Source organism: Meleagris gallopavo, chromosome 7 (assembly GCF_905368555.1).
Source record: "Meleagris gallopavo chromosome 7, MGAL_WU_HG_1.1, whole genome shotgun sequence".
Classification (NCBI taxonomy): Eukaryota; Metazoa; Chordata; class Aves; order Galliformes; family Phasianidae; genus Meleagris; species Meleagris gallopavo.
The window spans coordinates 4,231,190-4,247,781 of NC_139410.1; the positions used below are offsets into that span (position 1 = coordinate 4,231,190).

The window sequence follows — 16,592 nt, forward strand, 5'->3', positions numbered from 1 at the left end:
GAGTAATTAGTTTTAACCACATGGCATTGAGTGAAGTAATTGCCATAAAAATGGGGTAGAATAACTTCTTAAATTAAAAGAAATGCACACACACAACTACATAAAATTGGAAAAAAAAGAGCAGTACAGCAATTTATTTGAGTAAGGGCCTCTATTGTCTGGACACTTGCTGTTCTGCTAGGCTTCTTTTACAATCTGTCCATATGTGAATATCCCTCAGGCATTGGTCCAGTTCCAATTCTGAATCTTCTGGCTTCTGTTCACTTAAGATACAGTATCTTTCCCTAACTACATTTTTACGTGTTATTACTAATGTTATACTTTACATAGTGGTATTTTCTCAGCCTGAAATAGTATTTGTGTTCCTTAAATTACTTTTTAAAGACCATAACTAAGGTGGCTGGTTGATTGCCTAGCTTTAACTGGGTCAGTCTCAGGAGAAAAATCACGCTCTTGTAAAGAGGTTTAATTTTAATGCCAGGAGATTCAGATTCAAAACCATTTTCTTCTCAGTCTGATTCAGCAAAGTCCTTAAACATGGGACCGTACTTAAAACCCAGAGAGGTTATCAGGTGTATTTGAGTTTGGCTGGTGGTCAGCTGCTTACAAATTTTGCTGAATCAAAGGATTCACACTGAATCCTAATTTTCTATTGGAAGAGATAATAGCAGAGCAAAATAATATTCTGTCTGAACAGCAGTGGCAAGACAGAATGGAGACTTTCTTCCATGGCAAGAGTAGAATAAAGACCATTCTTGGTACTAGTCTACTGATTCTAGCAACCTGTAGGCAAAGTAATGTATTTCAGAACTTCAGAGGAACATATAGTTGCGTGGTGTTCATTGGTTTCTTTGGCTTAACTGGTGATGAGGAGAGGAGCCTAGGGGCTAGTGAGGGAGACAGAAAAGCAAACGAATAGTCCTTGTGTTACACCTGTGATTTTAACATACAGGGTTCAGATCTCAGGCAGCCTAAGGAAGAAGCAGTTTATAAACCACTCAGTGTAAGAATCTTGGCTGGACTCTGGTGAAATCATTAGTTACCAGCTATGTGCAAGGCTGTTCAAGTGGTTGAATGCTTTCCAAAACCAGGACCCATGTAATTGGCGGACTTGCTGTCATTTAGCAGACAGTAACAGCAAGAGGAAATAAATTAACAACTCATACCTTGCCCCACCTCAATTCAATGTCTTGTACTGGGTTAAACAGCACATCTATCAGAAGTGCACTGCTGTTGTCAGAGCCATCCATCATTCAGTATCATCTCCATTTCCAATGAGTATTTGACCCACAGTCATCTCTGGGAGAGGTGTACCTATAAAGCACTTTCAGCTCTCATCTTCAAGCATAAACATGCTTCTTTGGGGGAGACAGGGTGTTTTGGGGTTTGTTTGGTATTTTTTCTTTGGGAAAAATCAATTCTATTGCAATTAAAATGGGCTGGATTCTAGCAAACCTTTGACACAGAAATCTGAAATGTTCAGAGCTGAAAGTGTTAAGAAAACCAGTCCTGTTGAGCTTTGTGCTTGGTGTTTACTGTTGGTGTTGATGTCGCCTCCTTTTTCCATCTCCAAGAAGAAGAACCAGTAGAGAGTCCGATGGCTGTGGAAGTGAAACCTGCTGCTCTTCCTGGGACGCGACTGGGGAAAGAGCATGGGCCCCCTGAGCCTTCAGAGCAGGCCAAGGGCCTCGGTGAGGGTCGGCCGGATTTTGGTTTGGAGGCCACAGTGTGTCGCGAAGACAAAATACCAAGTGTGGCATCCAGCAGGGAGAGCCTAACAGTTGTGGAGGAAATGCCTCCGAAAGACACATCCCCTTCCTTGGCTGCGGAAGGTGTGTCCTCCATAGGATTGCATGTGTTTGCTGCCAGTGAATCTTCCAGCTTTCTCCGGTGCTTTTCAAGGCTGCTTCATTTCCCGTTCTTTCCATTTATTAGTATGACTGCTCTTGTTATTATGCTTGAAGAGTGTGTAGCAGATACTATGATTGCATAGGTGCTGTATGACAACATGGTTTCCTACCACTGCAGCTGATTCCTATTTTTTTTTTTTTTTTTACTTTGCCATGATACAAGTGCTTTGCAGCTAAGCTGATTCCTCTGTGCAAGCCTTTTTCCCCCCATCTCAGACATGTTTGCCAGTCACATTGCTAATGTTTGTATATTTTTTTCTTTTTGGTGCAGAGATTCATCTGCTTTTCTTTCAAAAAGTAGATTTAATGAATTTAACTATGACATAAAGAGGCTTGAATTGTAGAAATGTTTTCATTTGCAGCGTGCAGTATATTTTTGTGTGTGTGCTTCTATGCATTCTGGTTTAGCTTCCCTAAAGCTGTTGCTTCTTATGTCATATCCTTGCCATTCATTGCAGCCCACCCCTTCTCCCTTGATCATTGCAAAAACTCTGATTTTTTTTGCGTGTCTTACCTTATTACAAAGGTTTAACCTGGCCGGAGTGCCCTGCTCAGACAAAGCCCCATCAACTGCACTGGGATATTCACCTTCTTCATGAAGTTTAGGATGGGGTGTACAGCATCAAGTTCTGATCTGCTTACTGTGACAAAGTATTTACTCCGAGCAATTGTCTTTCAGTACATGAGAACTGGGCTTCAAGATTGTCCTTTTAATGGCATTTCTCATCAGTCAGCATAACAGGGTGTAAAGACACATTGCATGGAGTAGTGACATACCCATTCAGTACCTGGTGAAGAAGGGCTGCATCTGGGAAGCTGACTTTCCATCAGACCCACCTAAAGAAAATTAAATTCCCTTGGCAGTCAGAATATCTTTAGATGCCAATGGTGTTGTTCATTGGTGCTAGAGTAAAAGGCACGATAGGATACGCAAGAAAAATCAGTATCTAGTTAATTCCTTTCTGTGAAAGAAGGATGACATCTGCTCAGTGGCTTTGTTTTTATGCTTCATAGGGTCTGCAAGTCATGAAATGTAAAAACACAAAGGATTAAAAAGTACTGTAGATGTAGAATTCTGGTTTCTTTCTACCTGCAAAATATAGAATGGCAATAGCCTTTTTTAACTGTATGCAAATATTTAAAGAATGACCAGTAGTTTGATAGTAGTTATTCTGACAAATTCATATTCATCTGAGTTCAGAAAATGGCTCCATGGACTTTAAATCAGATGTAAGGAGATTTAGATTTGGCCCAATGCTTGTTGTAATAAGTTTTAGAAAGAACAACTTGCAAATATTTATTTACAGAGTAATGCAGAAAGTATTCTGCAGTATTTCTTTTTCCCATATGATGGGAATCATCATTTTCTGAAGGATATAAAAAAACCATGATATTAATGATTAATAGAGTATATATAAAAATAACTAGGTAGTATTCCATACAAATAGGGTGGCATGTTGTAAGTGTAGTATTTTCAGTTTTAAATTAACTTAATTAGTGCTGTGCTACAATCATTGAAACATGGCTGGTATTCAGTTACAGCTGAAGATGACTGGCCACGTTGGAGACCTCTGAGATCTGGCACTATTAATAGCCCTGCTGCTGATTTACACAGGCCACTTTCATGGCAGCAGTGAGATTTTTTCATTTGCTGAGGGATAAATGTCGAAAGCTGATGCAGCTGAAACAGTAGCTTCTTCCGACACGCCTCCTGTATGTATTACTGCTTTAGTTTAGGACACATGTAGATGAAAATGGTAAAATAAATATAGAAATGTATAAATCTGTTTGTTTAAATGTAAGCAGCACACAATGATACTGTTCATTCGACTTAATCTTACGAAACTTAGAAAAGCAAACTAACGTAAGCCTCAGAGTACAGCAAAAATTACCAATGAAGTGAGGATTATTTCTGGTTTTGTTTTTGTATACAAACAGTGAAGATGAAGTCGTCACATGAAATGATCTCATTTCAGTTGTCACATATTTACTTGTGTGCAAGTCACATTTTCACTACAAAACATCATATATTGAAAGGAAACTAGGATTTAATGCTTTAAAGCAGATTTCTGTGTGGATAGCCTTGCTGCATGTTCGCATATTTTTCCCTCTCCATCATTCATACCAAGATGTTCTATACACCACATGACTGCCTGCCTGTAAGTGCTTTGAATAATTTTATTATAAAACCCAAACAAACTACTTCAGATTTAATTGCAGCCACGAAGATGGAATTCCATGTCCAGGAGGGCACGTGCCCTTTCACAACAGATCCATTAGACACAAAGCAACAGGAATCTGGAAAAGACAGTAAGACTGAGCAACCTAAACATGATGCCTTAGTTCCACAGCCAGCAAAAGCAGAGGCTACAGATAAAAAGGATTCACAGAGCAAAGACAAAGAAAAAATGCCTTCACCTCTATCAGAACAGATCTTGGAAACTGATTCACAGAAGAAATTAGAAGCCAGTTTTGCAGAACCTTCTGCCAAGCTTCCTATTTCTCAAGTACAAAAGGACTTGCCATCTGAATTGCCTAAAGGGAGCAAAACAGAAGAAAGGACTGCAGATAAGCCCTCATCATCCAACCAAGTTGTGTCTGTGACATTTAAAGATGACCTTAAAGATGTCCAAGATCTTGCCATCAGCCATGATGGAAGTTCTCTGTTCACATCAGAACCCAAGACAGAAGCAGCCAAAAGTGAACTGCCTTCAGACCCATCTCTTGCTATCCCCCAGGATCTTCCCCTCAAAGACAGTGCCAAAACAAAACCAGAACCTGCTGACCAACTGTTTGCCAAAGAACTTGCTGAAGATGAGCAGACCCACAGAGGCATGACCTTAACTCTGCAAGAAGTCTCAACAGTAACTATAGATGGCCTGAAAACACCAAGCACACAGAAAATTCCTGCATGGGGGCAGGAAAAGGACATGACCAAGGATGAGACTGATGAGGAAGAAAGGTATGACTTCTATGATAAAGGGGAGGCTCGAATATTAGATGATGCTAAATTTACCACAAAGACTGAAGTTGAGACACTTGCCCAAGACAAAGCAGACTTCCCAAAGGATGGTGAAATTAAAATGTCTGATCTTTTCAAGGCAGAAAAAGAAATGGACCAAAGTGGGATCCAAGCAACAGCAGCTACGAAAAAGGACATGCAGCCAAGCACAGAGGTATCCCCTGGCAAATTAAGCCATGTACCGATCCCTGAGAAAACAACTGAGCACCCTGATACTCCACAGTTATCTCAAATAACAGAGAAGAGCCCTCAGGCACCAAGTTCAACCACTGATAAGACTCTTACTCCAGAACCTTCTCAAGAGAAAGATGTTAAAAAAGAAACCAAGGAGGATAAGGAAAGTGTTTCAGCTACTCATGAAATGAAAACAGAAGTGGATCGATCGGGAATGTCAAAGTACTTTGAAACCTCTGCACTGAAAGAGGAAGCCTTCAAAACAGACGCTCTAAAACAAGGCAGTGATTACTATGAGCTAAGTGACACTAAAGAGAGTGCATATGAGACGTACCGGGCAGATCGTCTGATACCTGAAGACAAAGAGGAAGAGGAGGAAGAATTACAGATGGAATTGGATCAGCAGCAGGGTATGCCTGGTCATGAAATAGGGTACAGTACCCTGGCTAAGAGCTATACACCAGACAAATCTGAAGAACCAAGTTCCCCAACAGAAAGAATGTTCACTATTGACCCCAAAGTCTATGGGGATAAGCGAGAGCTCCACAGCAAAAATAAAGATGACCTAACTCTGAGCAGGAGCCTGGGACTTGGGGGCAGATCTGCAATTGAGCAGAGAAGTATGTCTATTAACCTGCCCATGTCCTGCCTGGATTCTATAGCTTTGGGATTCAGCTTTGGCCGTGCACATGATCTTTCCCCCCTCGCATCAGATATTCTAACTAACACTAGTGGGAGTATGGATGAAGGCGATGACTACTTGCCAGCAACCACACCAGCAATGGAGAGGGCCCCTTGTTTCCCCATTGATAGCAGAGAAGAAGATGAGCACATTGAAGAAGAAAAAGCAATGACAGAAGAAAAAGTCCAGCCTGAGACCTTGGTTGAATCGCCTTTCCCAGCCAAAGACTATTACAAAAATGGTGCCGTCTTGGCTCCTGACCTGCCTGAAATGCTAGATTTAGCAGGGACAAGGTCCAGAGTAGCATCGGTGAGTGCAGATGCTGAGGTGGCACAAAAGAAGTCAGTTCCTTCTGATGCCGTGGTGGAAGACAGCAGCACTGCCCTGGCATCTGTGACAGATGAAAACCATGTAACTCTAAAAGCTGAAAGTCAGCTAGAAGACTTGGGCTACTGTGTTTTCAATAAGTACACAGTCCCGCTCCCTTCTCCAGTACAGGACAGTGAGAATTTAACAAGTGAAACCTGTCCCTTTTACGAAGGCACAGATGAAAAATTGAGACGCAGCCTAGCTCCTGACCTGTCTTTAATAGAAGTGAAGCTGGCAGCAGCTGAAAAATCCAAAGAAGAATTCCTCGGTGAAAAAGACTTAACGCAGCATGCAACTGGTGAGTCTTTGCTAGCGAGGGACTTCGAGCAGGAGAAAAAAGAGAAGCTCGATACTGTGTTGGAAAAAAGTGAAGATCAAGCTGACTTAAAAGAGGGTTATCCCATTAAAGATTCAGAGGCAGAGAAGACAAGACCTGAGGCAATCACAGAAATGAAAGAGGAAGTCGTGTCTGATAAAGTTCATGTACCCGATGATACCACCTACGACAGAATATTAGCTACACAGGTAACAGCAGAAAGAGACGCTATTTCTTTCTTGATGGAGAAGGAGAAGACTCTTAGTGTTGTTCCTGAAATAGCTGAGATAGAAGCTCCAATAAAACCAGACTACAATGCCATAAAGCATGATATGGAAGTGGCTGCAAGGAGAGCTGACCAAGAGTATCAGAGTCAGCTAGACAGCAGGATCAGTGAGGTTGTTTCTCTCCCTTCTGGGAAGGACAAAGCCCCTGTTAAAAAAACGGAGCCTGAACCCAAAGAAACTCAACAGAAAGATCAGATCATCTTATCCAGAGAAGCAAAGGATGCAGATTTACTTTCCAAGACTGAGCCTAGTTATGTGAAGGACAGCACCAAACTGTCTGAAACAGAAATTAAGGAGAAAGTAGCTAAGCCTGATCTGGTACATCAAGAGGCAGTTGATAAAGAAGAATCTTACGAATCTAGTGGAGAACATGATCAAACCCAAGAAAGTTTGAATGGAGAACCCTTGAAACAGGAGGATATCAAAGGAGAAGCTCCAAAACCATCTGTGTCTGAGGAAGAGGTGTCTACACAGTTACCAGCAAAGGAACCTTCCACGGAGCTCCTCCTTCCAAAAGCTGAGCCTCCCCAGGAAGAGCCTGCTGAGATTCAGATGGAGAGCATCCCACAGCCTCCAGAGGAAACTGAAAAGATTCCCGATACAGTTGTGAAACCAACAGAAGTCCAAACATTGCTGCCATCAGAAGTGACAGCTGAGGCCACAAAAAGAGAAGACCACGAGGAAGAAAAGTTAGAAGGTGGACAAGAAGAGAAAGAAGAGGATAAACAACATCTTATATCAGAAATACCCCCAGAAATGGACTTTGGGAAACCTACTGATGAAGAATTGCTAGCCAAGGTTTGCCCAGAAGCACTGCCTGAACTGAAAGGCATTATTGAATCAGTCGTGACAGTAGAGGATGACTTTATCACAGTGGTGCAGACAACAGTTGATGAGGGCGAATCTGCTTCTCACAGTGTACGTTTTGCTGCTACCCAGCAGGAAGACATTGAAGCAGTGGACTCTCAGGCTGAAGAGGAGCTAGAGATTGAGGAAGTGGTTGACATTCAAGCTGAGCCGAGGGAGGGCTCCCCAGAAGCTCCTGCTTCACCTGAGAGAGAAGAAATCTTGCTCACTGACTACAAAACGGAGACGTGTGATGATTACAAAGATGAAACAACAGTTGATGACTCCATCATGGACACAGACAGTCTCTGGGCAGATACTCAAGGTGTGCATTATCCTTTTTGTCTTGTGTGTTTAATATTTTTGCTTCCAAATCGTAATGATCAAAAAGCAAAATTATTGTAACTATAGCAGTAATTTCAGCATGTTTAAAAAATGGTAGAATTGCCTACTTTTTTTTTTATTAATCCGTCTGCTCAGTCTTAAATTATTATTTTACCCTGCATCCACTGCAGTATTGCTAGCATTTGTTACTAATCTTCTGTTTGTTGTTACAATTTGCTCTGATCCTACAGATGATGATAGGAGCATCATGACTGAACAGTTAGAGACTGTTCCTAAAGAGGAGAAGGCAGAGAGAGAATTGCGAAGATCATCTCTCGATAAGCATAAAAAAGAGAAACCTTTTAAAACTGGGAGAGGCAGGATTTCTACTCCAGAAAGGAAAATAGCTAAAAAGGAACCTAGCACACTCTCCAGAGATGAAGTGAGAAGGAAAAAAGGTTCATTTAACCCTCCCTATTACTATATATATATATATATATTTTTTTTTTTTTAATTTTATTTTTGTAGTATCGTGCAGTATTGTTAGGTTATTCTGTTGTAGTTGATGTGCATCTTAACACTATTATGTGTGGTGCTATTTAATGAGACATTGTACAGTTATGTGAAAAGCCATGTGCAAGGCTCACTGCTCCACCAGTCTCATTTCACTGTAGGAATCCCCACAGAGTTCAGGGAAGCACATCTGAGATGAATGCATCAGTGCTCCCCTCTTCCAACTTAGGTTTGATCACCTCAATAGAAACAGTGCTTGGAGTTGCAGTTGTGGAGCAGTGGGCCTGCCGCTTGATGTATTGTCGTATGAAACTTTGCTGGTTTTTTCCTGATTATGTGTTTTTGTGTTTTCTTGTCCATAGCAGTGTATAAGAAAGCTGAACTTGCTAAAAAAACTGAAGTTCAGGCCCACTCTCCTTCCAGGAAAATCATTTTAAAACCTGCTATCAAATATACTAGACCAACTCATCTCTCCTGTGTTAAACGGAAGCAGACAGGTGACTGCACTCTGTTCAGTTATGCAATGTGGCTGGCAAACATAGACTTTTTTTTTAATCTCATGGCTATTGCAGCTTTTCTCTTTTTTTTAGTTATTATTCCTCCAAGACTACCTTCACGAATAGTATTGCTTTTTTTTCATTTTTTTTATCATTTTTTTTTTTCCTTTCCTGGTATTTGTTTATTTAAAGGAGGCCATGATCATGTGTGCTTGTCATTGCTTGGACCTCCAAGTGCTGTGGTAGTAACTTGGCATCATGCTTATAGTGTGTTGTTCTAGGAATCTGCTCATCATTTTCTTCTTTTTTTTCCTCCTTCTTTTCTTATGCCTTTTTTTTCTGGTGGGAAAATGTTGACAGCTTAAACCATGGTATGCATTTCCATTATTTTGCTTTACTCTCCTGCATAATAAGAAGTGTTTCAGACTTATATCTTGTTGATCGATGTTATTTGCCTTTACACTTTCCACTCTGTTACTGATGTTTATGCTGTACAGTCAAAATCCACAGGGGAGATCCATCCACATGCGGCAGCATGAAGCTGAGAGAGAAGAAATCTGGACTCACACTACAATTGCATTTCAATCAAAAAATTAATATTTGGTAGAGCAAAGTGAACTAAATAGAGATTAGAACAACTCTTTTTCTATATGTTTTACTATTTACAGCAGTTACAACTTGTTGTATTCTTGCAAAAGACCAGAGGGAGGCTTCAGTAAGTGTTGGAAATGAGGAGTTGATTGTTCATGTCACAAAAAGCGTGTTGGCTTTGTAGCATTCTAACTCCAACTGCATTTCTGCAGTTATGTGGTCAGTGCTGTCTTGCCTTCTCATACTCTAACTCTTCTCAACTATTCTGGCCCAGCAGCATCTCACAGACCTGAGTCATCCCGGTAGTCTTGCATAAAAAAATCTGCTCAGTGCCTTGATTGAATGTGTGCTGCCTGGCAACAGTCAAAGCTTTTTTCTTCCCCTCTTAACAAGTAGTGTAGCAGATGTATTAAATGAAGTGAGAAATGTAATGCAAGAATGACATCTCAGTGCATTTAAAGACGGAGATAGAAACAAAAAACAAAAGAACAACAACAAAAAAAAACCAACAACAAAAGGGACTCAGATTGGTCATAAAATTCACAGTGATGTTGATTTGGGCTTAACTTTGAGGTTTGGGCTCTAAAGCCAAATGGTATGCCACAAAGTGAACAAAAATATCTGTAAAAATGTTTCACCATACTCACTGTTGCTGGAAAACTCAGTTATCCCTTATTGTCTTCTACCTCCCCTCTTTATGCTTAATGAGGGGAGTTGAAGAGACACCATGTGCAAGTTTTTCATATAGCACTGCACACCGAGAGTGTAGGCAACCATATGCTAATGTACATATTCCTGAGCCTAAACCAGTCATCCAGTTCTTTCCAGGATCAGGAACTTAGAGGGGCATTGTTTCACTCATGTTTTTCTTCTATGTAAAACATAGCACCATTTCTTGAAGCCAGTTTCAGCTGTCAGACGTCCTGTTTGGACTGGTCCTCTCAACTTGTTTGATACTTGGCCAATGGAGTCCCACCAAAACACTGTAGTCTGTGCAACTTCAGTAAATTCCAGTTAGTTAAAACCTCAATGTTGCTTTTCTGTGTCTTCAAAATGAAACACGTCCAATCATAAGATGCAAGTCTACAACAGGAAGTTAGTATTTGCTCAGATTTTCTACATAGTGGGCCAGGAAATTAAGTCATTCTGTTCCTCTCAATAACAGAAAAGGAAATTCCCATGTCACCGTGAGGTAAGTGCTGACAAATTCTGGGAATGTATGCCACCATATTTTCGAAGGAAGGACGTTGTTTGAGACTCATCCTTAACATTTGAACAAGAAACTGTGTGGCCAACTCCAAGGAAAGAGCAGTGAAATCTTTGCCGTTACTGATCTAGTTATGGGAGGGAAACCCCACTTTGACTCATGCTTTGTGGCTGTGAGTTGCTGCTGCCGTTATGCCATCAGAAGCGTGGTTTTGGGGCAAGGCCAGGTCAACTGCTTGGCTATGAGCAGGAGTCAGCACGCGATCCATTTCTGTTCCAAGTCTTCAGTGCTGCTGTCCCTCAAGAGGTAAAAGATGCTTGCTCTGTAATTAAACTGCTAGCAGACATGTAGAGATCTCTTGTTCAGACGGAGAAGTTGTGGTGCTATCAGGTAAGTCAGCAGAAGAGCACAGCTGTGCTTTCCACTTTGAAGTGATGGCTGATTAGGTTTCAATACCAAAGGAAGGAGGAAAGATGTAATTTGTGATTATTTTGAAGAGATGCAAAACTGCCCTAAGCCAGCCGAAGCAGATGGGGTAAAACGTGATACTGAAGGACTATGCTGTACTTATCACTGGTACAAATCTGGAAGTATAGTGTGTAGCTATATATTCTTTTCCTCCTCATAAGCTTTCTTTCCTACTGTTCGGTTTAGGAAAAAAAAAAAAACGTGAAGGAGACTATTCTAAGAGAACCCAGCTACTGAGTGGGATGTGTGGCAGGAAACCAGAGATCCCCTCGCCATGCCTAGGAACTGCACAGAGAGAGGAGAAAATCAAATGTCTCCATCCTGTACAATGTGTAGGGCTGCTGTAACAGCTGACAGACAATTGGGATTACTACTAGAGGATGTCATGTGTGCCCACTGTCTTGCTTCTGCATTTTCTAAGGGCCACTATGGCAGAGATGCCAAAGGATTTGATATCTAGATAGTTTTTATGCAGCAAATTACTTCTAGAACAGCATCATTAGGGTGAAACTAATAGCCTGCTTTCTGAAAAGCTCCCCCATTCCACAACTTTGTAAGGATGGAATCCGACTCAGAGAAGAAAATCTTAGGTCATACTGCATCAGAGAAATGAAATAGTGAATTCATATACTTGATGTCCCAGGTGTAATTTGAATGCTCAAGTCTGAGAGCTTGGTTGAGCTATGACGCACTGACCGTAGTGACTGACCGCACTGGCCATCCAACTGGGATGGTAATTCACCAGACAATCTCTCTCTTTCCAACTGGAATTCTGGCTAATATTTTAAACAGGAGTGATTTCAGCATCCTTTATTTTGAAATTTTCATTAGTGGATTACTTAAGGGATCCTGATTTTTACAGGACAGTTGTTCAGTTGCTCACTCTCTGAAGATCAGTGTGGTAGGGAGTATCTTGGGACAAACCTTCAGAACTACAGCCTCTTTTAGTTGGTCTTGGAACTTTTTACTGTGATTCTTAGATCACCAGGTACATGAATACAAAAGCCGGATTTCTTTGACATATGTGAAGTACAGTTTTACCTCAAGTACAATGAATATAAGACATTTTTAGGATGAGCACGTTTCTGCATACAGTTCACTGAGACATATTCACAAGATAATTGCTTTGCATTGTAGTTCCAAGGTATATGAGCGTTCTAACAAGTATGCTAAGTGGAAATGCTTATTATTACTGTTATTTTTAACCATCAAGTCTTTCTTTGGGTCTCTCAGCAGCAGTTGGTGAAACAAACCAGGCTCCTGGTGTATTTAAACAAGCAAAGGAAAAACTCTCAGTGAGTAAAATCATCTTATTGTCTTTCTTAATAATCCTCCTTTGTGCTCATTTCAGATCATTTTGTGTTAATTCAGTACTTCATTTTTTCCATTTAGAAATTGTTTTCCATGTTCATTATTCATTTAAAAGGGTAATTAAAATCACCTTTCCTGGATAACAGTACCAACTAGCTCTGAATTACAGTCTGAGATAGTAGATGATGACAATTTGCAGACTTAGAAAGGCACACAGGCTGCAAACTGCAGGGATTGAATCCTGTTCAGCACTTTGAGCCAGGTCATCCTCTGGGATAATCTGTGTCCCTTGAACCTTTCCACAATACCCAACTCAATATACTGAGACACCTTGCTTGATTGTTGCCTAGGCAGAAACCCTCGTCCAGGACTCACTAGATGTATTCTGACATACTGTTAACTTATCTGTGCATTTTGTGACAGTCGTACCTATGTATAAATGATTGACCAGTAGCATTTTGTATGTGAACAAGAGCTTTCTACTTGACTATGTTGTGGACTGCTAATTTATGTGTTTTAACCTGACAATTACGTGTCCTGTCTTCAGCTGCTCTGCAGCCTGTACTGCTTTCTGCATTTACTTGTTGTCTGTTCAGTGCCTCTCTTCCTGCTCCCATGCTGACCCTATGCTCTTGTCCCACCACTCTAAAATCCCCAGGAAACCAGCCTTCTTTCACTATCCCTTATGCAAATCTTTTTTACACAACACTGGCACATGCTAACTTACATCTGCAGCACAAACCTTTGTCATTGTTTGCCATCATTCACAATGCATCAGTTCCTTAGGATTATCTTATATTTCCTAATATATTCCATGGCTCATTTGTTTCACCTATCTAACCAGATTGTCAGTTCTTTGGGAAGCTGTCTTAGAAGTGCTACATGTTGTTTATTAACGTCGTAAGAAATGATTACTGATGATAGCAGCATAACTGATTTGAGGATATGAAGGAGTGGTGAAATTTAGAATCCATGACTAAATTCCAGTCTTGGATTTCATGTGATTTTAGAAGCCTGACTCATTTCAGCTTATGACTGGGAAACTGCTAGAACTTCTTTACTTGTTCTATATGAAATTTCTAGATAGGTTTTTAGTCTTAGTCAACAGTTAATCTCTTTTCTCAGGGGGATGATAAACACTTATTCAAAAGAAGTCAATACTAGCACATTTTCAGACTCGTCTGTTTTCTTCGAGGGCTTTAAGGACAAGCACAGCAAAACCATTCTCTGAAATGATCTGCTTTCTGGACATCTTTCTTATCCCTGTCTTTTACTCTGTGGCAAAGATCAGAAGTTTAGTCCCTGCTTACCTTCTCTCCCTATTGCTTCCCTACTCTGATTACCATCTTCACTCTTCTGGATGTTTTCTGTTTTATGCCTTGTCCTCTCCTTTTTTATTGTTGTTCTTTCTTCCTGATTTTCAGCTTCTTTATTGTTCAGGTGCAGCTTTTTCTTCTCCACTGGTAATGTTGGATCGTCCAACCCAGTCAGTTTGTTATCCGACTTCAAACTGCACTTCTCATACTCCTTGGCATAAGAAATTCAGGAAAGGCTACACAGTTCCATCTGCTGGAAGGAGCTGTATACCCATGTTTGTGAGATACCATGCCTTAGGATGGCCTCTGAAATAAATTGCTTCAGCAATCCCTGATTTACTGGGTCTTGAACAGGGTTACATAGGTCTTTTTCCTGTGGACAGCTGGCATGTCCTGCAGTATGAATTATAGCAGTTGTTAAAGGTAATGTATTGCTAGAGTAATGAGAATAGCTCTCGTGTAAAGCACAGGCAGGGACTGAAGTATTTGATTTCTTTGCTTGCTCTAACAGTCTTGAGCATCTCGCCAAAATCCATTTGGACCAGATTGGGCTACTATTGCTGATGCTAAAAAGTGCCTTGCCTGCTAAGTAACAGTGAGGGGATCCAGACTGTAGTAAGCTCAGAGTAATGTATTAGTTGAGGATCACATGTTTTCCCCAGATGTCCTATTGAAAGATCTCGGTCTTGTCCAACTTCAGTATCCTCATTAGATGCACAAATTCATGGAGGACACTATTCAGTATGAGTGAAAAGGATGGAGTCTAGTATGTAAATCTAAAAGGATTTTTCAGTCTTGTTGGGGTCTTGTTGCATGATCATCAACTTGAGAAAATTTGGAAATGACTGAATTAACATTTGGGCCTGCTTAGTTATATCCCAAATTCAGAAAATCTGGTGGAAAGTACTCACATGTCTGCTTTTTGGAACCACCCAAGACAACTGTGCTTTCACATCAATAAAAACCTTAGTGTTCATATAAATAAGAGACCAAATTTTCTCGAGTGGATGTACATATAAACTGAATTGTTACAAATCAGTTAAAGCCTGAAGAAGCTCTTGTTGTGACAGAAACACTATGTGTTCAGATTCTGTTTAAAATAATTATTTTCAATATTAATAGATAAATATTTTGCAAAGTTCATTCTAGTAATACATTCTTTCAAGGAAAGCACTCCCATCCTTTGATCTGATTTCTGATCTTGGTTAATAGAGTTACTGGATGTGGATGGTGATATCCACAGCTTTGAAGTCCTCAAAGCTGTGCAGTAGGACTGGAATTATGCAGTTCTGAAACTCTTAATCACGTGGATTAGTGCATACACATTATGGATGACATTCAGCATCCCAGCTTCCGTTTTCCGTAGGCTGGATATATAGCCCAAACTAGATGCCATTTTATAGAGGCCTGAACAACTCTAAGGGATGTTTCATCCCATTCTCATCTCATTTTCTAAAACAAAACAAAAAGAATAAATAAAGCAACTTGAGGAGTAATTCATGCACTTTTTCTGAACGTTGAGTAAGTCTAGATGACTGACTTAGATCAAATGCGAAATTTTTCTTGGCGTAGTTCTCTACCAAATTCCAGGGGGACTGCTCTGATGAGTAACTTCACGCTTCTGCGAATACAGATAGAATCAGGACTCCATTGCCAAGATAACAGCCTTGCGATTGTTCTTTGTAGTATCAGTTTTAGAAGAAAGAAAAGTGTTGCCTGGACAAATAACCCTATTCTCTTTTGAGGGAGTTTCTTTTGGTGGAGCAGCTAGCTGCTCCTAAGCATCAACAGAGAATTTGCTGTCTACCCAATTAATGTCTAATTGTTCTTTCAATGGAATATTAGCATTATTAAGAATTAGAGCAGTATCTGATCACGATGATGCATCTTGTCAGCCTTCCAAGCACAGAAAGCTTTCATCATCCCAGAACTCCACATTGTCAATACAGGTTTACATTCAGGATCTTTGTGTGTATGCAGTGGCATAAGAAGCACTGCCGTTAGATTCTTCTGACATCTTGGGAATACTGGTGTAATTTTGTTTTCAAGATTCCCACTGTTTTATTCTTGAGTGTAGCCTGGAGGGCTATATTACAAATGCACAAGTTACTTTTAAAAGGCCAGGGTGTCATGATGTGCCTGTAGTTTTGCACTTGTTTCTAATGAAGCCGGCCAGCAGCTGTACCAGCTAAGTGCCATGCCTGGTACAAGTTCTCGTTTATTAACACATGGCAAAAATAGCATTTGCACAAAAAGGCACCCTCAAGAATCAGTAAATCTCTCCAGACACAGATGGTTTCAGTGAAACAACAGAGATCTAAAACTTTGCCTGTCAGAACTGCATAATCACCATTACTAGACAAATAGGAACTAGGAAAATAATTCATTGCTTGGCATTTTATTTTGGTCCATGTTGCATGTGTTTTTCTTTTGTCCAGCTTCATGTTGTGTTTTCTTTTGTTTTCTTGTGACTAGACTACTTCTTTGTCAAAGATTCCTGCCTCAAAGTCTAGAGCAAAGTCATTGCTTCCTCCAAGACCCAGCTCAGCTTGCTCATTAACTACTAAAAGGGCCATTTTTCTCGATACAGACAGTTATTATGTACGGCCCTCCTCAGCAGGCCCAAGAGACTGCTTGTCCTACTCAAAATCAGATGCTAAGGTAAGGTAGCAGAGTTGGTAGAGAGAGTTAGCTTGGAGATGTGTAGGTAAATTATGTGGATCACATTCTCTCCCCACTGTGTCTGAGTAATTATTTTT

General features: G+C 40.5%; 1 protein-coding gene across 11 annotated transcripts in view; it reads left to right on the forward strand.

Annotated features, from left to right (window-relative positions):
- The window catches only part of MAP2 (microtubule associated protein 2), a 191,981-nt gene that overhangs the window by 154,488 nt on the left and 20,901 nt on the right, over nucleotides 1-16,592 (forward strand). For 7 of the 11 annotated variants that reach the window (XM_085228136.1, XM_085228129.1, XM_085228134.1 and 4 more), the window contains 5 exons: nucleotides 4,131-7,931; nucleotides 8,182-8,388; nucleotides 8,806-8,940; nucleotides 12,440-12,501; nucleotides 16,309-16,494. In XM_085228136.1, coding sequence (XP_085084262.1) covers nucleotides 4,131-7,931; nucleotides 8,182-8,388; nucleotides 8,806-8,940; nucleotides 12,440-12,501; nucleotides 16,309-16,494 — 4,391 coding nt within the window. The remainder of the gene's footprint in view (nucleotides 1-4,130; nucleotides 7,932-8,181; nucleotides 8,389-8,805; nucleotides 8,941-12,439; nucleotides 12,502-16,308; nucleotides 16,495-16,592) is intronic. The other 4 variants (XM_085228139.1, XM_085228137.1, XM_085228133.1 and 1 more) reach the window with 3 other exon arrangements.